This window comes from Bufo gargarizans, chromosome 2 (genome assembly GCF_014858855.1).
Source record: "Bufo gargarizans isolate SCDJY-AF-19 chromosome 2, ASM1485885v1, whole genome shotgun sequence".
NCBI classification, from domain to species: Eukaryota; Metazoa; Chordata; class Amphibia; order Anura; family Bufonidae; genus Bufo; species Bufo gargarizans.
Genome location: NC_058081.1, coordinates 511,369,992 through 511,395,970, shown reverse-complemented (window position 1 = coordinate 511,395,970; position 25,979 = coordinate 511,369,992). Strand labels below are relative to the sequence as shown.

Here is a 25,979-nt window from a genome sequence, read left to right as displayed (position 1 = left end):
ACAATAACTAGACATTTTTTGCCTACAAATTAGTACTCCATAATCCAGAAGGTCCATCCTAAAATGGGAAGAAACTTAGAAATATCCCCATTTTCACATTGCAACCATAATACTGTCACCCACATTAAACTGGAAGGCGGAACCTCTTTACATATTGCTGCATAACTAGGAAAATTAGTCATCAGAAAGGAAAGCTGGTTGACAGTCCATACAGAACATTTAATAGGGGACAACTGTGAGGCCTCATGTATCTGTGCTATAAGGACTGGGACTGCAAGGGTCCCCCAACTCCATACTGAGGCATAAGCCATATTATGGAGGTATTCTCCCCATTGCTATGCTAAAAGTGTGTGATTCAGACCTTGTTCACACTGCTGTAGAAATGGTCTTCAAGCTACAGCTCTTCTAGATTCTACAGTATCCTATTATGACTGAGATTATGTGTCACACTCCGCCCTTATCACTGCCCATAACACCACCCAGCTAGTTTATAGCTCCTCCCACCAGCTAGTTACATAGACACTCCCCTATCACTGCCCCTAACAAAGCCCAGCTAGCTTATAGCTCCTCCCACCAACTAGTTACATAGACACTGCCCTATCACTGCCCATAATAACACCCAGCTGGTTTATAGCTCCTCCCACCATCTAGTTACATAGACACTGCCCTATCACTGCCCATAATAACACCCAGCTAGTTTATAGCTCCTCCCACCTGCTAGTTACATAGACACTCCTCCCCTGTTGCTGCTTTGACATGGCGATGGACATAACATCACAGGAAAGAGCTGCATGGACATGGCCATGTGACCACAGCCTAGAACAGAAGATAGGAGCAATAATAATAATGTTGATGGAAACAGGAAAACCCCTTTAATGTATGTCGTGCTGCATAAGGGTATGCTTTCACATAGCAGTTGATGTATATTTAGAACTACAATGGAAAGAAGGCTATGCAGTTTGGATGTATTTGCAGTTTTTACTGGCAAAATAAATGGTTAAATAATTGGTTCACCAGATCGTAGCTGGTTAGAAAACACTCGTGAGAACCACATTACTTTTTTTCAGAGCAGTTTTGATGCACATCTACCGCTAAATATGAACATACCCTAGCAGATTATTATTTTTTTCTACAGCAGAAAATAAGTCCTCTAAATGGGGCAAGCACAGAGATTTCTGCAAACTGTCACGTGTGAATATACCGTAATATGACTGCAACAACCAGACCGTCTGCAGGTGTACTGAAATGAATTTAGATCACCATACAAAAAAGTGTTGTGGCCATAATATACCGGTAGATCCCAGAGTGACCACTTAGCCTAGTAGCAGTCCCATACGCATGCTTGACCACTGCTCTATTTAAACAAGGGATCCCCAAATCTCATGATTGGTGGGGGTTTCAGCGGCCAGAAGCCCACCAACCAGAAATTTCTCACCCATGTCAACCCCTTTAAGGAGTCGTGACTTCCTGAGTATGTGAGACTCTCAAACGGCAGATTCAGATGTGGCAACCTATATAACAGGTTCCCATTAAAGGTTTGTCTCTTCTGTATCTTTTTAAGTTTCCGTTTCTCTTAGATCTTACAACCCTTAAACCTTCTGAGGTTTCAGTGATCAAAGTGTCTGATCAAACATTTCATTTCATCCTCTGGCAATGTAAGGACAAATCCCAGGTTCTGTTTGTCTGCTTGGTACATGGTGCATGGCGTGGCAGGGGGGCAATTCTGTGGCCCACATCTTCAAAGAGGTGACTTCATGTTCTCTTCCTCTGAGAAGAAGTAAATGATAAACTCTGTATTACAGCAGGCTGGATCGAGTTCATCTATAAAAGGCACAGTTCTAACAGACCCATCAATGAAAAAGTGGTCAGAGGCCAAAGACGTCTCAGTGAAGCATGAACAAGACGAGTTACAGACTGGTACAGAAGGAGAGAGGACCCTGTCCGTGAGGGCTTACAATCTACATGGTCTAAAACTTCCACCTGTTAGATCCTTGTTCCCCTTCAGGTGCCCATTTTAGAAAGTAGTTGGCCAAGCACTCATTTGGACGACAGCTATGCCTGCTAATTCCTCAGCGCAGAGTGCATGTTTTTTTCAGTGGAGAGAGAAGGATATCTTCAGAATAGAAAAGATTGAGCATCCTGAAATCCAAAAGGCCCGATCCTTCTTTCCTCAACTTTATAGCCTGCCCATCTTGCCATAATCCTTGTCAAATTCCTATCAGATCTGTGAGACCAGAAACTAAAATCGGATGCCTTTGGCAAGCTTAAAGGGAACCTGTCGTCAACGTTATGCTGCCCATACTAACGGCAGAATAAAGTAAAAACAGGTGAGTGGAATTCAGAGGTCTGTCATTTAAAAGTTAAAAGTAAGTGGTTGCCGAGAACCAACATCCCAATCATTACAGACTGGGCCTGGAAAAGAGTCACGGCCACCTGAGAAGAGTCCTGGTTATTCGTGAAGTCCTGCTCTCCTGCCCACCTGCTGATGACTGACAGTCTTCTACCTAGTTTTCTCTCTTTCCCTCTAGGAAAGAACTGCCAATCATCAGCAGGTGGGTGAGAGAGCAGGAGATTATAGTAACCAGGACGCTTCTCAGGTAGATTTGACTCTTTTCCAGGCCTGAGCTGCAATGATTATGATGCTGGTTCTCATTAACCACATACTTTTAGTTCATGAGTGACACACCCTGAAATCAGCGTTTCTGTCACTATTTTATGCTGCCCTCAGTGAGAGCAGCATAAAGTTGATGACAGGTTCCCTTTGAAGGGGTTGTCTCACTTCAGCAAATTACATTTATCATGTAGAGGAAGTTATTACAAGCCACTTACTAATGTATTGTGTTTATCCATATTGCCTCCTTTGCTGGCTGGATTCATTTTTTCATCACATTATACACTGCTCGTTTCCATGGTAACAGACCACCCTGCAATCAGTGGTGGTCATACTTGCACACTATAGGAAAAAGCATCAGCCTCTCTGGTGGCCAGGACCATTGGAGCGCACATAGGCTGGTGCCTTTTCCTATATTGTGCAAGCACGACCACCACTGATAGATTGTAGGGTGGTTTGTAACCATGGAAACGAGCCGTGTATAATGTGATGGAAAAATGAATCCAGCCAGCAAAGGAGACAATATGGACAATCACAATACATTAGTGAGTGCCTTGTATTAACTTTCTCTACATGATAAATGCCACTTACTGAAGTGAGACAACCCCTTTAAAGAGGACCTGTCATCAAAAAATACAGTGCAATCCGACAGCACCTTGTTATAGAGCAGGAGGAGCTGAGCTGATTGATATATTCTTTGGTGGGGAAACAAAATTCAGTAAAACCTGTAATTTTATATCAGTCAGTCACTGATAATCTCTCCCTCCTATACTACGAGGTATTCACAGGAAGTGGGAAAAGCAAATATATAGATTGTATAAATCACAGTTTTACTGAATCTTTTCCCACAAAAAAAATATTTATCAATCTGCTCAGCTTCTCCTGCTCTATAACATGGTGCTTTCAGATTGCAAGGCTGAACACTCATGTGAACTCGGCATAGGGTTATCACTATAGCAGTCCATTCCATATAATGTAGCTACTGGGCATATTAGATTGTGAACCCGACAGGGACTCACGCGCGAGATGACAACCCCTGTACAGTGCTCATGAAGGTCTCAGTGGTCACACTGCTATCAGTCATGCCTAAAGAGGGAACAGCCCTCTGACTGCACTGCTGCCTCCACTGTCCCATAGGGGACCGTGGTCTGTAGCACTGGGTCTGGCCAGGTAATACTTACATTCTTCCCCCTTATTACAATATAAATTTGATTCTGTGCTAATGGCATTGTAATTATTCCTATTCAGCTTCATCTATTCAATCTGAGATCGGGTTTCTAGCCATTAAGTGTGGGTAAGCCTTTCATTCCCATAGAACAAGCCGGCCTCAGTCAGGCACCGGAGATGTTTAACATTCCACAAATTATTCCCAATCTGCCTAATGCTATTGTGTCATGTTCCTCCGTCTATATTTCAGTCCATAGAAAAGATCCATTAAAAAGGTTTTATTGTGGCGTCTAGAAAAGGGCCAAGTAATGTTACACCGGACTCCAGTAAATAGACACTGATTTCTCTTCTCAATGGGTTATCTGGTTTTGAACCTCAGCCCCCGCTTTCTTCTCAGTTATGCCACAGAATGCAAAAAGAGACACTAAAGCTTGTTATAAATCATACAGACAGAAGTCTGTTCCATCTCTAGCTGAGGGGTGGGGCTTTCACAAAGTGGGTGTGGCTTCTGTAGGGCTTCTGATGGAACCAGTTGGCTTGCAGCCTGAGAGGGAGGCATGTATAGAAGATAGAGAATTCTGACAGATTTGATTTACTGGGAATCTGTCACCAGGGACCTTCCTATCAAACTGTTGGCATAGACACATACCTGTGGTTCACCTGATTAAAACGATGTTTTTCTTTTGTCGATCCGAGGCCCCGTTCGGCTACTTTCACACTAGCGTTGTTTGAATCCGGCGTTCAATTCCGACACCGGAACTGCCCGCCGGATCCGGAAAAACGTGTGAAAACTGATTACATTTGAATCCTGATCATGCTTTCGATCACAATGGAAAAATACATTGGAAAAAACGGATCCGCCATTTATGGACTTTAACTTTTTTTCCTATTTTTCGGGTTTAACATGCAAAAGCCGGATCCGTTTTGACTGAACACACGGCGCCGGATCCGGCGTTAATGCAAGTCAATGGGGAAAAAAGCCTGATCAGGCGTTCAGTCAAAGTGTTCAGGATTTTTGGCCGGAGGTAAAAATACTGCATGCTACGTTTTTCTGAAAAGCCTGATCAGTCAAAAAGACTGAACAGAAGACATCCTGATGCATCCTGAGGGACGGACTCTCCATTCAGAATGCATGGGGATAAAACTGATCAGTTCTTTTCCGGATTTGAGCCCCTAGGACGGAACTCAGCGCCGGAAAAGAAAAACGCTAGTGGGAAAGTAGCCTTCCTGAGTTATGATCTTAATGTGCAATGAGGGCATCACCATTGCTCTTGTTGCACCCAAGCTCCGCTTCTTTCTGTGACTGTCTCGTTTCAATACAATACATACTCTTTGTACCGTATTTTTCACCTCATAAGACACACTCCCCCCCCCCCCCAAAAGTGGGGGAAAAGTGCCCCTGCGTCTTATGGGGCGAATGCTGGCAATTTACATTGCAGTCTGCGATGTATTAGTGAGGAGGGTCTGTAGTAGGCAGGGAGAGCGGCGGGGCCGTGCAGGCACTGTTCTCTGGCCCCACCGTGTTAATCATCATATCTTAACTGCGCTCCCCATGTGTATGGTACTTACCAGTACACATGTCACGCTCGCAGGCCGGCCTGAATGAAGTAGGTGGAGCAGGCACGTGACCCCTGTGAGTTACGGCTGCCCGGCCTGCCTGCTAGCTGCTAGTGCTTACTACAGGAGCGCGACATGTAACGGTAAGTACGGTACACATGGGGAGCAGGGGGGGCGCAGTTTAGATATAATGATTAACACTACGTATACAGTACATACTGAGCGGCGGGGCCAGAGTACAGTGCCTGCACGGCCCCGCCGCTCTCCCCACCTACTACAGACCCTCCCTAGGAATCTGTGAATGGGATAATGATGGTGGGGGGGGGATCTGTGGATGGCATTATGATGGGGGGATTTGTGGATGGGACTGTTATGGGGGGATATTTTGGATGACACATATATGTCATCCACAGATCCACTCCCCATAACAGTACCATCCACAGATCCCCCCCCCCCATCATAATGCCATCCACAGATCCCCCCCCCCCCCCATCATAATGCCATCCACAGATCCCCCCCCCCCACCATCTTAATGCCATCCACAGATCCCCCCCACCATCTTAATGCCATCCACAGATCCCCCCCACCATCTTAATGCCATCCACAGATCCCCCCCCACCATCATAATGCCATCCACAGATCCCCCCACCATCTTAATGCCATCCACAGATCCCCCTCCCCCCCCCCCCACCATCATAATGAAAAGAATGGTTCCACATACGGGCCGCCAAAAAAAAGACATGGACAAAAGATACGGTATTGACTATAGGAGGTGCTTAAAGGGGTTTTGCCACCTCACTTTATTATGCGGAGAAAGTTTCCATGGTTACGACCACCCTGCAGTCTAGCAGCAGTGGCTGTGCTTGCACACTATACAAAAAAGTACCAGCCTTCGTGTGCTCCCACGGTTCTGGCCACCACCAGAGGCTGGCATTTTTTCTTATAGTGTGAAAACACGACCACCACCGATGGATTACAGGGTAGTTGTAACCATGCAAACGAGCAGGGTATAATGTGATGGAAAAATGAATCCAGCCAGCAAAGGAAGCAATATGGACAATAACAATACATTAGTCAGTGTCTTCTATTAACTTTCTCTACATGATAAATGCCACTTGCTGAAATGAGACAACCCCTTTAAGATCTCCCCTGGTCAACTATCAGTGACTGAGAGCTATGTACATATGTATACACACTTAGGCTTCATGAACATGTTTTTGGTTTGCATTTTTTACAGATCAAAAGCGGACCCGTTCATTTTCTATGGGGCCGCAAAAACATTTGGACAGCACACGGATGTTATATGTGTGCTGTCTGCATCCATTTATCATGTAGAGAAAGTTAATACAAGGCACTTACTAATATACTGTTACTATACATACTGCCTCTTTTGCTGGCTGGATTCATTGTTGTACATACTGCTCGTTTCCATGGTTACAACCAACCTGCAATCTATATGAAAAAATGCGGGCCTCTCTGGTGGCCAGAACCGTGGGAGCACACGTAGGCTGGTACTTTTTTCTATAGTGTGCAAGCACAGCCACCACTGCTGGACTGCAGGGTGGTCGTAACCATGGAAACTTTCTCCGCATAATAAATGCTATTTTCTGAAGTGGCAAAACCCCTTTAAGCACCTCACTATAAGAAAAAATGCCAGCCTCTCTGGTGGCCGGGACCGTGGTACTTTTTTCTATAGTGTACAAGCAGCCATGCTGCTGGACTGCAGGGTGGCCGTAACCATGGAAAATTTTCTGCATAATAAATGCTATTTGCTGAAGTGGCAAATCCCCTTTAAGTAATTGTTAGGGGCCTGAGGGTTTCTAAATAAGAGGAAGGGTAGCAGCACTTCAAATATGAAGGGGATGTAGATGCAAAAAATAAGACGTTTTGTATGCTAGCTTTATAAACTAGTGTCAGAAGTGTCTAGTTTTTGTATTATACATTATAATAGTGTAATAAATTATAATTCATGAATCCACCTTTAACCTCTAGCTACCCAGCTACCCAGCTTCCCCAGGTAAGAGACAGGATCTCCAGCCTGCCAGCGGCGATCGTTAGCTGGCAGGCTGGAGATACGATTTTTTTTAACCCCTAACAGGTATATTAGACGCTGTTTTGATAACAGCGTCTAATATACCTGCTACCTGGTCCTCTGGTGGTCCCTTTTGTTTGGATCGACCACCAGAGGACACGTAGCTGTGTAAAGTACCAGAAAACACCACTACACTACACTACACCCCCCCCCCCCCCCGTCACTTATGAACCCCTGATCACCCATGATCACCCCATATAGACTCCTTGATCACCCCCCTGTCATTGATCACCCCCCTGTAAGGCTCCATTCAGACGTCCGTATGATTTTTACGGATCCACGGATACATGGATTGGATCCGCAAAACACATACGGACGTCTGAATGGAGCCTTACAGGGGGGTGATCAATGACAGGGGGGTGATCACCTCATATACACTCCCTGATCACCCCCTGGCCTGGTCATTAAGGGTGTTTCAGCTAGGGGGGGTTGAAGTAAAGCTGTAGATCTGTAACTTATAATATTAGAGATGTTTGATAACAAAGTAGGCTAGCGAGAAGAGTGGGCAGGACAGACTACACGCAGGGTTGCTTCTAGTCTGTAATCACGATGACGCATAGGCATATATTGGAGCTGTATGCACAAAGTACTGGTAGTCTGATTTATTAATTAGGATAACTGCAGGTATGCAGAGTGCGAGGCTACAACTGGACCTTGAAGTTTGAGGAGGCCATTATTACAGATGGCACTATTACATATTTGCACAGCCCAGAGGCATCAAGTTACACCTCTAAGGACTGCCTAGATGTTTCCGTTTTCCCAAATATGTGACTGATGAGGTGGTTGTAGCATTGATGAATAAGAGAATCTATGTGAAGTCTGAACAGCACGCAGTTTGTACAGCTCGCTGAGTCCGGTGTAAGACCTGTGCCTTTAAATAGTCTTGTATAACGCTGTGACCTTTACCTCACTTGTCATGTGCTCGCCCGTGAATCCTGCAGAATGTAGATTATGGTACATCACTTGATCACTCACTTACTGCGGCATGTGAACAACGCCTAAATTATAAAGGCTCCACCCGGATGCTGCAAGAATGTGCACAATTAGGAGTGATTGATTAACTCTGGAGTACAGTATCTCAACAGAAATTGCAGGATGGTTGGCATCATGTCACATAACAGTGCCAGGTAGGTTTGGTACCTGTTGGTGTGATTTGGACAAAAGGGTTATAACATTTGGACAGTACAGCATCCCCTTTCCCAAAAGTGTACCTCCCCAATCCGGTGCTGAGCACTGAGTGAATTGCATCTCAGTCTCACACACTCAGTTTAGGCGCCTGGTGGTTAGATCCCTACTGATTAATCACAAATGAAACCAATAAACTAAAGAGCCCTCACTAGAACTAGAGTTTATAGTATGCTAGCATCCACCTGGAAAGGACCTTGTGAGGAGAGCCCTGTCAGCTCTTTTCAGCCTATCAGAATCACAGGTAGTATTCTCAACAGTGCTGATTGGCTAAGAGCAGATGATATGCAGGACTCCTTAATTCTGAATGTCCTGTTCAGTTGGATGCTTGATACACACAGGGATTGGTTTAATCCTCTGTGTTAGGTCAGTGGTTCTTTGGAAAGTAAAATGTTATCATCTGTATTTAAAGTTCTGTCACCATCCTAGACCGTTTTAACGGCAGCTCTGCTATAGCCATTTATAAATATACCTTTACGACCATTTAGATGTTCTCTTATTCTTTTATAAATATGCTAATTAGGTTGAAAAGATCCCAAGGGGCTGTAATCCATGCTGGAGCCCAGCCGCACCCATCAGCAGATCTGAACCCGGACAACCCCTTTAAGTGGATCTTAGCATTGTATGTTACCTTCTGCAGCTAAATTCAGCTCTGCTACCTCTGTACTTGCTGGACCGTGTTTTACCAGTGCTAGACGTTGGGTTGCAGCTGGGTCACGTACCCCTACGTACTTATAGCTGTAGCGGAGGGAGGTTTCGGGCCTCGGTGTAAACACAGCTGTATGAAACAAAACCAATGAAGATGGGATGAGGTCAGATGTTGTAGACATAATAACTCTGAGATTCCTGCCTTGGCTTGTCTTCATCACGACAAGATGTTTTTTCTCTGTTGTTCAGTCAGGTGATAGAAGATGATTATTACCATCATACTGTATAGTATATACAGGATATATACCATTAATTGTTTCTTAATAGGACGTCACTTTGAAGACCTATATGTATCTATAGCGTATATCATAATATAGAGCGAGACAAGGCGACTTCTATGGGGTTAATGAAACGTACCAACCCTGGTTACATCATCCTTCTGTCCAGATGCCTGGATTCAGTATGACGCCCTAGTTCTGTATCTAAATACCCTGACCAAGGCAAAGTAGCTTTTTGGCACCAAACACTCAGGACTCATTGGGTCCTCCTGGTACCTGGATTGTCTTGCAGGACGATCATACAGTTATAGTATGTCTGCCTGTCTCATTCAGGAAGGGAGTAATTAGACCATGGAAATAAGTATCTATGTATTTCCAATATGTTCCCAATCCTGGCTGACTGCTAGTGATGCAAGTGTGGGGCCGGCCCAGAAGATACAATGAGACATTGTCTGTTTCTCCTCAGCAGCCGGTGAGAGGTTCATGTGATGGGAAAATACCACGATTCAGGCTGTCTGTGTGCACTAAAAAAAAAATCTAAGAACTCGGAATAATGAAGTGTGGGGTCAGTGCAGAAAGTGCAGCGTTCCCATCACATGTGGCTCCATGCGGACTTTCTTTAAGGCTATGGTGACTTTGCAGTGAATTTACCAGGTAGGTACAGAATGGGTTATCTTTAGTTTACATTGTCTACGTTTATATGTACATGTGAATTCCTTTAATTTGGTATCTCTGTCAGATTATATGAAGTATTCTGGATTATCAGGTGGTCACAGAAAAGTATATAAACTCACTTGTTAGAGCAAACGCCCAAAAGACAAAAAATAGCAACAAATATCAACAAAAAATATCAAAGAATAATTTTGGGGGATGTGAGATTTATCAGACTTTCTGGTTCATTGTGTGCCATACTAAAGGAATCTCCTAAATAATATATACTAGTAAGTAAAATAGAAATATCATTGAGAAAATATGTCTTTGCAGTTCCATCCACCACTTTATTATATTAGAGAATTTTATTACATGCAATTCTCCCATATACTTTTATTAGATGTCGGTATTATGTTAATACAATTAACATGAAAGTGATCCGTCAACGGCAATTTTCTACATAAAAGGGGGAGGCTTTTAAGTTTGGGGCTGTACAAAGCTTTTCTTGTACCCTTCAGTGTATATTTAGATTTGAGATGAGTTCCAATCCACAGGATAGGTGATAAAGGTATGTTTGCTGCATCAATCATTAGAACAAGGGTCCTAAGTCGCCAGTTCCATCTCGCTGAACAATTCGAGATGTTTGAATTGAATGGCGATCAGACATGCGCATGGTTTTACCTGGTTTAACCTTTTAATATTGCATACCCTGAATGGTGAGGTCCAACTAAAAATCTGATTACTAAGGCAGACTGAAGCCAGAGATGCCATTGCTACAGGGCACTGAACCACTTTCTCCTTCTGGACCAGAGCCAATTCAGCTGTGAGGTGACTGGTTCCCAGGGATCCACTGTCTATACATCCTTTCATATATGTTTGCCAGGGACGCCTTCAGTTGCAAATTACTTAGGGCTTCAGGTAAATGTAACATTTTGCTGGTGTTTGGTAGAGAGAATAAAGTTTAGCAGTATAGATTTCCACCTTTTTCCTACTGCCTTATTAGGTAGATTTTAGAACAGTAACTTCAGGTGGAGGTTGTGAATTTTGTAAAGTAAGCCACCTACATCATAGAGGTGCCTCCACCGTCCTTGGCTAGCAGTATACTTCTGGTGTGGTTTCAAATCTTTGGCTTGAATGGCTTATAAATACTCTAGTCAATTACTCCATATTCATAAGATACCTTAGTAGAGGCTCACTGGAACAAATTAGGAAGTAATGTCCTGTAACAATCAATGGCATCAGAACTTTGGCTCTTATCCAAGGGCTAACTCAGAGTGCTTACTCACAACCAACCACATAAAAAAACATTAACACTGAGAAGGACCTTTTGTAACTTCAGACGTCATGGTACTACAGACTAAGGGTCCATTCACACGTCCGTTTTTTCTTTCCTGATCTGTTCCGTTTTTTCAGGAACAGATCAGGACCAGATCTGGACCCATTCATTTTCAATGGGTCCTGGAAAAAATCGGACAGCACAATGTGTGCTGTCCGTTTCTGTTGTTCCGTTCCGCATGTCCGTTTAAATATAAAACATGTCCTATTCTTGTCCTGAAAAATCGGATCCTGGTACAATACAAAGTCAATGGATCCGCAAAAAACGGATGACATTCGGATGTCATTCCGTATGTCATCCGTTTTTTGCGGATTCCGTTCCTGGAAACACATAACAAATTTTTTTATTTTTTTATTTTTTATTTTTTTCAATTTTTTTTCAAAGAAATCCAAACAACTTTATTTGATTATTGAAATGTATACATGCTCCCGTTTTTTGCGGATCCGCAAAAAACGGATGACATACGGATGACATACGGAAACATTTTCAGGAACAACGGATCCGCAAAAAACGGACCGTTTTTCAGGATGGAAAAAAACAGGACGTGTGAATGGACCCTTAGGGATGTATTATACCAACATTCAAGGTTTGTCTTATGAGCACTAGTTTGTTTCATAGAAACAGAACCTATATTCAGTGATAATTTCTTAATATGCATTTATAGTTTTGATACAGAGTTGCAAATTCCTTGAATTATAATTGTATGGCTGCCAACAGCTACTGCTAGGAGGAGCTTACTGTTTATGGATTGAACTTAAAGGGGTTTCAAGGATTTTTATATTGATGACCTGTCCTCAGTATAGGCCATCAGACTGGCAATGGTCGAACACCCTGCTTCACCACCAATCCAGCACCTAAAGTAGATGCCTGAACTAGACCGTTTTGTACCTTGTGTAGCGGCTAAAGCTGGTTACTGCAGCGCTGCAGTAACCACCTTTGTCCACTATACAGGGTACGAAACCTATATTAGGCGTATTTCAGTTGCAGATTGCGACTTCTCCCTGCTCACGCCAGGTCTAAAAAAGTGGGCGGGGAAGGTGACGGGCCGGAAGGCGCGTCTCGTTTACAATTTTCTACACTTGTTTCAGGCGTAGATAAAGGTCTAAATGTAAGACTGCCAAAGTTATTTAGAGGCCGACACCTCTACATAACTCCGGCGGGTCCACCGCCGGCTTAGTGGTTTATTAAGACCAGCATCTAAAACACTGGTCTTAGTAAATGTGCCCCTAAATACTGATGACCTACCTATGTCATAGGTGATCAATATCTGATCAGTGGAGGTCTGACAACCGGCACCTTCACTGATCAGTGCAACCAACATCTGCAACCCCTTCCAACAGCTGATCACCGGGGGTGCCAGGAGTCCTGGGGATAGGTCATGAGTATTTAAAAGGGATTTCCAGGGTTACTAAGGTTTTTCACAGATATGCCCATGTAGTTGCTTACCTCATGTACATCTTCCCCATGCTTTTTTTTTTTTTCAACTTTGGACTCTCCTGACCCGTTCTCGCCATGTAAACCAATCACTTTGGTTTCATTACATCCTGTATATAGCAGTTCCTGTTGCTGTATCCAACCAAACCCATGATGCACTTCTCCTTTCTCTGCCACAGCTTCAGCACCGCCCCTAACAAAGCCTAGTTTATAACTCCTCCCACCCAGCTAGTTATATAGACACTCCCCCAATAATGGAGATGGTCATGTGACCACAGGCCAGAACGGAAGATAGGAGCAATAAGGGTGAAAGAGATACATTACAAAATTACAGCTACCTTCAAATGATTATTTTAAGGGATATTAAAGCAAACCATAAATCCTCTTTAAGTCACCTTTAAAGGGATTTTCAAAGTGTTTTTTTTTACTGATGACCTATCATCAGTAAAATAAAAACACTTGGAAAACCCATTTAGTGATAAAACAGTATGCAGTGAGCTCCCTCTAGTGGTGGCTGAAGACAGACTGATAACATTTTGTCTATCTAGGCAGGGGATTGAAAAGGAACTTGCCACGTTGTACATACAACAGCATGTTATAAAGCAGGAGGAGCTAAGCAGATTAATATATAGCTTTGTGGGAAAAGTTTCTGTATAACTTGTATTTTTTCATTTAGTTCAGTATTCTTTCTATGCATATGAGTCTAGGGGGTGATGCTGCTTAGTGACTGACAGCTGTATGCACACTTCTACATGATCGCTGTCAGTCACTGGCAACTGCTATAAACATATATTAAGAAATTGATCGTACAGAATTTTCAACCTCAAGACACTATGGTGTTAAAAGGTAGACATTAAAGGGGCTTTTCCCAGACTATACTTATTTAGAAGCTATATGACTAATGAATAAAGACTATTTATATAGCCAGTGAATTAAATATATAGAAGCTCCACTTTTGGGAACCCATGGCTGTCGCTTATAGGGAACTGTGATATTTAGGATTGTGCTGTCACTGTTCTGCAAGCACTGTGCCTTGTCCCCCATATTGCAACTGGTCACTTAATCCTTACTTCACATTGGCGTCTTACAGATAATACAACACTGTGTGCCTGACTATGAATTCACATAAAAAGTTGTCTCATTTTGCTTCATTTTCTTCATTCAGAGGTGTATCAGTGGACCTTGTGCATTCCAGAAGTATTTTCCTGCACACGTGTAAGACAAGTAGGGTACAGAGTGTAACGTCTTTCCCGCAGAGTGATGATTTTTCACTGGGAGTCATTTTACAGGATCAGTACGAGTCTACAAAGAAGCTTTGTAGATTATACTGTATGTGTAAGTGAGGTTTGCAGGGAAAACAAACCATAGATTTAGAAGTGAGAACATTTATGAGATCTGCTAACTGATAAATGTTCCAAAACCATTTTTAAGAGTTCTAGAGCATGGTGTTGCCATCATTGTGAGTGGTGTAGGAAGTTTAACCACCTACAGTATCTCAGACACTGGGTATGAAGGGGCCCTGTCTTATAAATGGTATTGTTCCAACATGAGGAGGAACATGGAGGTGGCCATAATCCCCAAGAATTGTCTTTGCTACAGCCAGTGTTCTGATATATACATAGATTACAATTACATTTTTGCAAACAGTCCCAGGAAACGGGCATGTAGATGGGCTTTGTGAAAAGTTATCCCAAAGTGGGCAGTTTGGGCATTCCTGGGCTTTTTGGGGCCCTCTGGGGGTGGGCCTTAAACATCTTGAATTTTGTTGCCAAATATGGAATTATTGGGAATAATTGTTTGTGGCAGCCATATTATTACTATATCTACGGTCACTTTTCAGTACAATGAAGGGATCTATAGGCTGCTCAATTTCAGTCTGTCACTTAATGTACCACTCAGTTGTTAAAATGGTCATAGCCATGAGATAATTGTTGGCCAAAATGTACAATTCCAACTAGTTTTCCAGGTGGTCTTCCATTAAAGATGTTGTACCATTAGAAGAACCCTTTCTATTGTCCTGTTAGGGGTTATTGACACCACAGAGTGGGTCCTCACTTGGAACCTCCATCTATTTGCCAGATATAAACTGTAAATAGACACTTCCATTGTGTTGGACTAGGTTTAATTAAGTATTACATGGTCACTCATTTATTGACCTTCAATTATACATTATTGTCCCAATAGAGCAATCCCTTTAACTCATCAAGCCCTTTTGTTTTGTGCAAACAACCAATACAGTGTCACGGCCCCTCCACTCTGTAGATAGTTTGGGGTCCCAGTGTTTGACCTTCATCAATCATACAGGATAGGCTAATTCATCAATGGAAAAGCCTGGCAAAACCCTTTTAACTCAGTAATATAGCTAAAGCCAGCGAGGAACCAGAGAGGAGGCGTCCACAAGTACCTCTTCCTTGGTTAAGGTAGCTACATGACTATGGCTGCAAACTGAAATATTGTCTCAACTAGAATGTCTAGCTATTGTTTTATATCTATTATCATTGCTAATTTTTAACATAACTCTCAGATACTTTACATCTTGAGCACAATTTTCTTTACACCTCTTTCTCTTCTAGTAAGTGTGATTGACTATGGGGACACAAAAAGATCAAAAGGAGGCATTGTCTTCAAAGACTGTTCTGCAGAATTATTCATCTCATATGAGGTCACATGAGATTTTAAGCCTCTGGCCCTAGACATTGGAGAGAGAGAAGGTACTCCGAAATGATGCCCTGCAGGTTGCAGTGGAACCTTGTCCTACTAAACTTCATGACATGTGGCCTTGAAATTTGTGTGGCAGCTGGGATCACATATGTCCCCCCATTACTGTTGGAGGCTGGGGTGAAAGAGCAGTACATGACTATGGTTTTGGGTAAGTTGTTCCACTTATTAATTAACCATATTATTATTGTATTGTATATTTTTGTATTGATTCTTGGAAAACTTATTGGGAAGCCATATGTCTGCCAGTAAAGCCCCTAGCAATATTGTTTTAGACTTGCCCTCATTTTTTCCAGGAACAAAATTATAATGACTGCTTGTCTTACCTTTACCTTGTAGTTGTGGATTTTATGCAGGCCATGTTACTTTTTTAGTGTCAAAACACTACATTTGTCTCATTCTTGTGGCTTGTGGTATTTGGTGTCTGTTAATTTAACAGAAGCCCTAAAGAGCACATGACAACTGGCTGCACAGGGTTCCGATCTTACCACAAACCAGTCATAATCAAACAAATGGAACTGTAAATTTTTGGTTAAAGATTTTCAAAGCACTCAAGCATTCATGAGAGGATGAAGGGAGTTTATCTGGTCTTATCTGCCCAAGAACAAATGTATTGGGCAGGTAAAATCCTACTGTCTGATCTTTATCTGCCATCTGGGGAGAGTCAAGGGCCCATATACACATTAGATAGTTGGCTGGTACTGCTTAAATTATCAGCTGACATTTACCCAAATAGTATGGCCAGTTCAAGCTGTTAATCTAATCGAGCAGCTCAAAGTAAAACTATTTAGAATAGGGTTTACCTTTGTGCCCTAATATCTGTGTGACGCCAAAAGGCCATAGCAACTAAAACGAGGAAATATAGATTGTAATTCATTATACTGTAGATCTTTTTCTAAAGACCACCATTTTGAAAAGTCCACCCCTGATCTAATAAGTTTTCTGATGTTGGATTTTTAACTTTCTTATATTCTTGGTATATTGACTGTCTTTTAAAGACCACCCCTTTAAAATACTATTCTTTACTGCAAAGAATTGATTATGTAGGCAGAAATATATTTGTGTCCTTCTGATGAGTAATGCAGTTGAAAAACACTTCACACAGCAGTTTTTCTGTCATTCTAAAATGGCTAACAACAAGAGGCAATAGATTGTAGATCCATATTTGTAAAAATTACCTTTAATAACAACTTATTCACCACTTTCTCTTCAAGGTATTGGACCTGTCCTTGGACTAATCTTTGTGCCATTGATTGGATCAGCTAGTGACAATTGCCAAAGTAACTATGGTGGAAGACGACCATTCATCTGGCTGCTATCTCTTGGTGTCCTCCTGTCACTCTTTATCATTCCTCATGCAGACTCTTTGGCATCCTACCTCTCCTATGGTGGGAATCATATCCATATTTTCTTCCTAATTTTCGGCGTAGGATTGTTGGACTGTTGTGCACAAGTCTGCTTTACTCCACTGGAAGCTCTTCTGTCCGACCTTTATCATGATGATGAAGGTTGTGGTCAAGCCTTTGCCATGTTCTCATTAATGATCAGCGTTGGTGGTTGTATTGGATATTTATTGACCTCATTCAACTGGAATTGTACATACTTTTCTCTTTACCTTGGTGGCCAAGACGAGTGCCTGTTTTTATTATTGACTGTTATATTTGTAATAACTGTCCTTGTAACAATGAAGACGGCAGAAGAACATGGCCAAGGCCAACAAGCTCTTGACCGTAAACCTTCTGTGACCTCTATATCCTTCACCAGAGGATGTTGCATACCAAAATGGAAATTACGTTCTTGGAAATGTAACCCAATTTTTTGCTTGTTGAGCCTTTGCTGGTCTGTTACCCCCAGGATTTATCACAGCTACTGTCTCATCCCAGCTGTTATAAAACAACTGTGTGCTGCCCAGTTATGTAGCTGGATGGCTGTTATGTCTTTCATGCTGTTCTACACAGATTTTGTCGGTGAAGGATTATACAAAGGTATTCCAAGTGCCGCTCCCGGAACAGAGTCAAGAATTCGATATGACGAAGGTACAACAAATGTAATTCCAACTTTGTTTTCACAATGAATTTCTTTATTTTATTTCATTAGTGTTTGTATGGACATTCATTACATTTACCTAACTTCCAATGTTTGAATCCCAAATAATTAAACCCTACTGCTTCCTACTTGGTAACACTCAAACCTGGCAAGTAACTACCTTGTATGCAGAACTTCATAAGTTCCACCTCTTTGTGATCCTTTACATAACACAGTGCTATCAAAATATGGGACTATTTGGAGGTATAAAGTTTTGTTAGAATCTCTCCTTCCTGTAATAGAAGCTTTTGGACCCTGATATATAAAATCTGTGCACCCCCAACCCTCCATAGCCCTTTCTAGTACTGCTGTCTTTTTTGTAACGGGGCAATTTGGATCTCCTTCAGGCACAGAGTAGGCTGGGTCTGCATCTTCTATACCCCCTTTAGTTATACATCTAATTATTTCCAGCAGAAATATTATTTTTATATATGCAGCATAAACGGAACAGCTGGGAACTTTCTGGGGGTCTATATATATAAAAGCCAAATGTTAAGCAGCACTCTGTCCACTTAATATTGGCACATATTAGCTGCCATTATGGGATAAAAGAACACTTCGTGACTAGTGGTATTCACAGAAGTGACTTGTTCCCATAGTCATTCCCTAACATTTCATATTTTTTTTTACCTAATTTTGTACTTGCTGAATTTACAAATCTTTTTTTTTTTTTTTACCTTCTATGATTTTTTTTTTTACCTTCTATGAATTAATTGCATTCTGTAGTCCTTTTAAACCCCCCCCCCCCCCAAAAAAAAAAAATCTTACTGGAAGAATGTGATCAGTTAGAATTGTCTGTCTTAAGTGCCCATGCTTTGCAAACATCAGCACAGACTCCAAAGTTTCTGGTAATGGTTGGACCTACTTTCTGAAAATGTCTGTTAATAGTCTTGTGGTGAAAGGTTGTTTTGTTTTTAATTACCCATATGGGCAAGAGTTGTCATAAAGTGGAAGCTCACTTGAAACAGAAGTCCCTTCTCCCCCATGCTCAAATAATTATAGTTAAAGGGGTATTCTGGTCTTTACAAGTTATTCCCTATCCACATTGTAATCACACCCATGAACACATGCATCACCTCTAGTTCAAAATATTGTCTCATATTTTAAGTTGTAAAGAGGAACAGGAAGGATTTAATAGCTTGACAGCTGTTAGCAAGCTGCAACTAACCTTAAAGGTAATTTCCAGCCTAAAACATTTTTCACCTAAGGATATAGCCGTCAGAGCGCTAGACATGGAATGGACCATGATCGTCCACAACTCCATTCAAACTCATCCTAGTTGTTTAGCTGGAGATAGATGGAGGGATGATGTATGGCTAGAGGATCATTTGGGATCCTACTGGCCAGAACCAATCTAACCGATCTAACTTTTGTCACCTATCCAGTGGACTGATAAATGCATTAGGCTGAAATACCTCTTGAGGCCCAGCTGTAAACCCTCCCTCGCCACCCTAAAAAAAACAAAAACCCCAAAACCTTTATCATGGAAATACAATAAATATGTCTCCTCAGGAACTGGAGAGTTTTGGATGTTTAGTGATTTATTATTATTATTATGTTTTAACTTTTCCATCTGACTATTCACTGTTTTACAGGAATCCGCATGGGAAGTCTTGGTCTCTTCCTCCAGTGTGCAACATCGACCTTCTTCTCCATGATCATCAACAAACTTGCTAAGCAGTATGGTTCCCGGAAAGTGTATCTCTCCAGCATGATCACATTCACCTCTTCTGCCTTGGTTATATGCCTGTCACAGAACATCATCATAGTGACCATCATGTCTTCGTTAACTGGATTTGCATATGCTACACTACAGACACTCCCATACACGTTAATATGTCTCTATCACAAGGAAAAAGAAGTAAGTAAAATGTGTTAATGGTTAGTTCATTGATGACCCAATTCAGTACTGAAGAGAATGCAACATAACAGATTATATTAATAGTCTAGACCTTGGAAGGTTCTCAAAGAGATGTGGAAAGTGGAAATCATTTTGTAACTTTAACCATGTTGCATGAACCATCCAATTTTTTTATTTTTTATTTCTCCTTATTACTCCAACTGATCCCAAATTAAAAATGAAGCAACTGTACATATATTATTTAAGGGGTTGTCCAGCCATATAACAAACATTGTCCAATGGGCTGCAGTTGGTTTAAAAAAATATATAAAGCTTATATTTACCTCACTGATCCCTGCCACTACCATTCTGACTGTGCCCAGGTCCCTGCTCTGATTCACTTCCTGCTGACCTCCATCACAGCAGGAAATAGCTGGTAATGCTGCTTAACCATTTCCTGGCTGCAGAGATTGCCCACCTCACCCAATGATAGAGTTCCAAGGTAAGATACAGACTACAAACAAACCCTGTGTAGTCTGATCTTGCAGGCCATCCATCAAACCCCTGCTCCTTGCTAACATAACATTTATATTAGTAAAAAGCAGCAGACACCTCTTGCAGAGGCACTACGAAAAGCGACACGTGTACAAGGATTACGATATGCGGCCTTGGTGGAGAAGGTTGCTCTATATGCAGATGACCTACTATTGTTTTTAGATCAATGACGTGCTTCTCTTCCAGCAGCAATGGCGATTATTAATAGTTTTGGCAGGATGTCTGGTCTAACCATAAATGGGACAAAGTCGGTAGTAATGCCTTTATCTCGGTCAGGAGGGGTGGACGAATCTGCTGTGACGGATTTGCAAATAGTTACATCCTTCAAATACTTAGGGATTCAGGTTACGGCTAATAGTAGAGAATTTCAGGACCTAAACTTGACCCCGCTACTGGATAGGTTTGGGTTTAGGAAGAAGGTCCATGCTTGGATCCGTCTTCCTCTTACATTAGTAGGGCGCACTAACTTGATTAAGATGACGCTTATGCCGCAACTCCTGTATTTGCTTCACAGCGCCCGTCCTGGATACCTCAAACCTTTTTCCGCATTGTAAATGTGATCTTCAGAGATCTCATATGGAAAAAGGGAATTCCTTGCATAAAACTTTCTACACTAACTAGGCCAAAGACCCAGGGAGGATTTAAAGTCCAGGACCCTGAGATTTATTATTTGGCAGCTCAGATGCAACATATTCGAGGGTGGGGAGATGAGGGTAAGCTGAATACTGCAGGCCGGTTGGTGAAACATCTACTGAAAGGGAAAGGTTTTTTATCGGCGTTAGAGGATGGTACCTTCCTAAGATTAGGAGTCACTTACCCAATGCTGCGTACAATCCATGAAGTGTGGTGGAAAGCTAGAGGGTTGCGGGAGTTAGTGGTTTTACTCAGTTCACCCCATATTGGCCAAATCTAATGTATGGAGAATTGAATAAGGTGTCCGCAGTACGGGCATAGAGGCAGTATGGTCTTACTAATGTGCGCCATCTGTTCCAAGATGATATGCTTAAAGAATTTAGTCAATTGCAACGAGAGTTTGCTATCCTGAAAACTCTTTTCTATGTGTATTTACAACTTAGACATGCCATTAACTCTCAGGAATGTCAGGAGAAGATAGTACCAGCTGCAAAACACGCCATAATAAATCTTAGTACAACGCACAGCACCACTAGTGGTGTAATTTCGCTTCAGAACTGGTGTCTTATGGACTCAAAGTGGAAGCAAGCCCCACTGACTCTTTATAATAAATGGCAAAGAGACATCCCAGATTTGATGGAGGAGGACTGGGAGGCAGTATTAGAGAAATTCCCAGAAGTAGCGCTCAGTGAGGCCCACAGAGTATCCCAACTATTTCTTCAGCATCGAGTCTATAGGACCCCGAGGTTGCTAAAGAAAATGGGATATAGGGTAGACGATCTATGTGCTCGCTGTGGGACACCCAATGCAGATCTTATCCATCTCATGTGGAACTGCCCGTGACTAAGACGATATTGGCTAGATGTGATAGCACTTATTGTGGATATATTTGAGGTACACCTGGAGCCGTCTGCTCTAGTGTGTATACTTGGTATAGTTAAGACACTCCCAATAGTGGCAGAACTGAAAATTGCAGTTAGGCACATTTTATACACTGCTAGGAAATTGATTGCATACTATTGGACTGCTCCGCATCCTCCGAAATTGGCGGAATTGGTGGACCGTGTACACAACTTGGTGAAATTAGAACGTTTTGTATATCAGAAAAGGGGCAACAATAAGAAATTTGATAAGATCTGGTACCCCTGGACTCATCACTATTATAGGGCTGACTTGCTGTTAGATTTGAGAATAATGGGAGTAGATAGACTTGTCGATTGGGTCTAACAGGGTATGGTGCTGTATGTATTAAGCTAAGATTCGGCAAGATGCACCCTTTTTCTGTACTGCCTCTTTTACTGAACCAATTCCAGTCAGATTTTTTCTTCTACCTGTGGAAAATCAGACCTTACTAGCGGAATGCTCCTTTCTATCTGAAATAGTATGCTGTAGGATAATGCTTGCCTCTCTGAGACCCTAAGAGACTGTATATTTTGGATACATAACTAGGCCTGGACAGGATGGCCCTCGGATGCGTTGCAGTGCACTATACACCAAATGGACACCCAAGAATTGTGAAGACTGGACGTTTATTCATATCACAGTCTATAGGTTTTTTTTTGGGGGGAGGGGGGGATTGTGGGGTGGGAGGGGTTGGGGGGTTGAAACGGGGGTTGCTTGCCTCTGTAACTTTTTTGAAAAGGTACTAATAAAAATTATCTGAATAAAAAAAAAAAAATGCAGCAGACAAATACAAGGGAGTGTGACTCCAGGAGCAGACTATGAGTACGTAAACACATAGGTCTCCACAGCAGGGAACCTAATATATTGTACAGGCAGTCCTTGATACACAGCTTAGCAGATTGGTATATTGTTTTGTGGGAAAAGATACAATTTGTACTGAATCTTTTTAATTTAAATCCCTGCTCTTTCTATGCTTAGGAGTCCAGTGGGTGGTTCTACTCAGTTATTGATAGTTATCTTTCTATGGACAGTCATACAGGGAAGGCTGTCAATCACTGATTAGAACCTGGACTCCTAAGCATTGAAAGAGCAGGGATATAAATGAATGATATGCAACTTATTCTGAATCATTTCCCACAAAATCATAATTCAATCTGATCAGCTCCTTCTACTCTATAATATGCTGGCTGCAGATATGCAACATAAAAAGTTCCCTTTAAAGAAGGACAATGTGTTACACTGTAGCTCAGTTACATCCATACTTTTTAAATCTTTTCATTATGGGAACCTGGTTAAATGATCTCAAGTCTGATCAGCAGCCCAAAGCTTGCTCCTGTGTAAACAGGAACTCCGTCTCTCCAATGTGGCTGACTTCCTGTGATCTGCAGGATGACATCAATCACCAGAGGCTCTCAGACCCCTCCCCTTCATGTACATATCTCTGTATTCTGTTTATGATATAATGTCTCTCGTATATAAAGGATCAGGAGTACAGATATATAGCAGGTAAGTGTATATAGTGATTAGCTGCAGTTATATAAACCTCCTGAGTCTCACTGCCTGTCTATGCCATCTGTGTTTGCAGACTTTCCAGTGTAGTTCTATGAGATGTAGCTTCACACTGATCTCCTTGCCTCCTGCATGAGAGAGCTGACAGGGGAGAGAGATAACAGGGCAGAGAGGCTTAAGTTACATCACACAGGAAAACATGGAGACCATGCAGTGTAAGAGGACAGCAGATGTGTCACTGATCTCTCAAGACTGCCATTACCATAGTTGCCAACTATCCAGATTTTGCCGCGACTGTACCTGATTTTCAGAGATAGTCCCGGTCCAGAAATGAGCACACCAACAAGTGGGTGTTTCCAGGTGAGTTTGGGGCATTTCCAGGGCGGGGCTTATATGTCACGATTTTACCAACTGAAAGGTTGGTAACTATGCATTACACTGAGCCGTTCAGTGTGGTGAGACTCTGACCCCTCTGTCTCTGCAAAGCCAGGCATGATGGGAAATGAAGGATTAATTAGGAAAACCATATCTGAGGGGAATGAAGATGAGTGGCAACCCACAAATAGTGTTGAGCGAACTTGTGGTTTCAAGTTTGGCGTACAAGGTTCGGGTTATCTAAGAATTCCGTTATAGATTCCGCTACTACGGACCATAGGCTGAGAGAAAAAAAATTGAAACACAAGCAAATATATAAATCAAACCAAAAGGGGTTTTCCAACATGTAACCTCCTTTGTCCATATACTAATCTACAACTGCATTTACCCTTATTAATATATGTTTTTATATAGATATATATACTTATTCTTAGAACAAGCCCTGTACCTCTTATGGATCCAGAGCTTCCCCCACTCATTGATCCCATTGTGTAGACTTTCTGCTGCAGATCAGGGGAGGAAAAGTGCAACCAGCAGGTGGCGCTATACATTCTATTGAGCAATTCATTGGCTATGCTACATTTTTGATTGCACGGAATTACAGAAGTATTCAGATTAAGGTGCTGGTTTGAAAAATGAAGAACATTTTTCATGGGATAACTCTTTTAAGGGAGACTCTAGTTATACCTTTTAAGTCCGATGAAATTCTTCCAAGGGCCCTATAACCTTTTCCTAATTTGTTGGCCATTGAAATGGAGATTAGTATGGAACTGAGTGCTTAGACCCCAGCAACGGCTAGAATGAGGAGAGAGCAGTACTCACATAGAGCGTTCTCCTCGCTACAGGAGACAGGCTGTATTCGGATACGGATTCCATCTACTGCAGCAAGGAGAAAAGATACACTGTGTGAGTGCCTATCTCACCTCCTTTAAGTAATTTGGTGGGGGGTCTTGGTGTTCATACCCTCATCAATTGCAACCTTTAACATGTTGCTATGACATATTAAAATTGTTTTCAAGGTACAGGGACACTTTAAGTATAACCAAGTGATCTCTAAATGTAGTTTTTAGTCTACAAGACTTTCTAAAATGTTAATATATTTTACTGTGAGCACCGACAATAAAGATGTTTTTGTACGCAGATATTTATGCCAAGACCCGCACTGCCAAACATCCGGAATGAAAAAATCCTCACCAAAGAAGCTGTGCACTTTTCACCCAATATACCAAGCAGCTACCAAAATGGAACTCATAAACAAAAAGGACACACCAATGAAGAAACAATATATATCACTCAAGAGCTGGATACATATGTTCCTCCTGAAGACCATCCCTACTACCCAATAGACAATAATAACCAGGTGGTCAACACAGACGATAAACCTCTTAAAGACGTTTATGCAAAGAGAGGGATTGGCCTTGACTTTGCGACTCTTGACAGCACATTCCTCCTGTCTCAGGTCTTTCCATCCCTCTTCATGGGAATGTTTGTACAATTGATGGAAAATGTTACAGTCTACATTGCCTCATCCGTTGTTTTTGGAGTATTTGCCATATATTTAGCAAACCGTGTTGTTTTCGACCAAAAAGACTTACGAACATAAAAATATATTATCTTGATAGTAGAAAAGGCGAGGATGAAAACTTGTTTACAGTGTTCACGTTTACAGCCATAAATGTTTCTCTGTAGTTTTTGCCTTTTCACTTTTCCTTTTCACTTTCCTTTTCACTTTCCTTTTTACTCTTATCTTTCTCCCTTTGTTTTCTCCCTGTCCTTATTTGTTTTTTTCCCTTTTCCTTTCTAGCTTTTCTTCCCCTTTCCACTCTACCTTTCTTTTCACTTTTCCCTCTCTTCTTGCTTTTCCCTTTTCTCTCACTTTTTCTCTCTTTTCGCTTTTTCCTCTGTACTCACTTTCTTTGTGGTTTTTTTTTTCACATTTTTCCCTTTTTTCCCATTTATTTTTTTATTTTCCTCTTTTCCCCTGTCTTTTTTATCCTTTTTCTTTCCTTATTCCAACCACATGAAGATGATTAAAGAGAAAAATTTACCAAGAATCAATCTGTCAAGTAGGATAAGCTGTTACAAATATGGGCCAAAATAGAAGCAGAGCAGTCAAGGAACCAGAGAAAAAAATTTTTTGGACCAAGAGACATTTTAAGCCCAGTCTCACAGAGGCAGTAGCAACATAAGATATTTAATGGGTGTCTTCACCTGCATTTAGTTTTTAGAATTATCTGATCTTTGTACTTTAACCTTACTTTTATGCATCTCTTATTGATGCTTGGTAATAATTTACTCCTCTTCGTTAATCTTATTTCGGCCAATAATGCAATTCAGAAGGTGAAAATTGTGACTTTTCCACGCCCCCTCCCGCCCCCCCTTTCCCAGAGGCATTATTTGGT

General features: G+C 41.7%; 1 protein-coding gene across 3 annotated transcripts in view; it reads left to right on the top strand.

Moving 5' to 3' along the window:
- The window catches only part of LOC122926549 (solute carrier family 45 member 3-like), a 37,927-nt gene extending 12,550 nt beyond the window's left edge, over window positions 1-25,377 (top strand). For 2 of the 3 annotated variants that reach the window (XM_044277947.1, XM_044277950.1), the window contains exons 2-5: window positions 15,533-15,828; window positions 16,892-17,713; window positions 19,358-19,623; window positions 24,719-25,377. In XM_044277947.1, the coding sequence (XP_044133882.1) occupies window positions 15,681-15,828; window positions 16,892-17,713; window positions 19,358-19,623; window positions 24,719-25,180 (1,698 nt within the window). In that variant the 5' untranslated portion in view covers window positions 15,533-15,680 and the 3' untranslated portion in view covers window positions 25,181-25,377. Of the gene's footprint in view, window positions 1-10,068; window positions 10,193-15,532; window positions 15,829-16,891; window positions 17,714-19,357; window positions 19,624-24,718 lie in introns of those variants that run through there. The other variant, XM_044277949.1, reaches the window with a different exon arrangement.
- The last annotated feature ends 602 nt before the right edge of the window (window positions 25,378-25,979 follow it).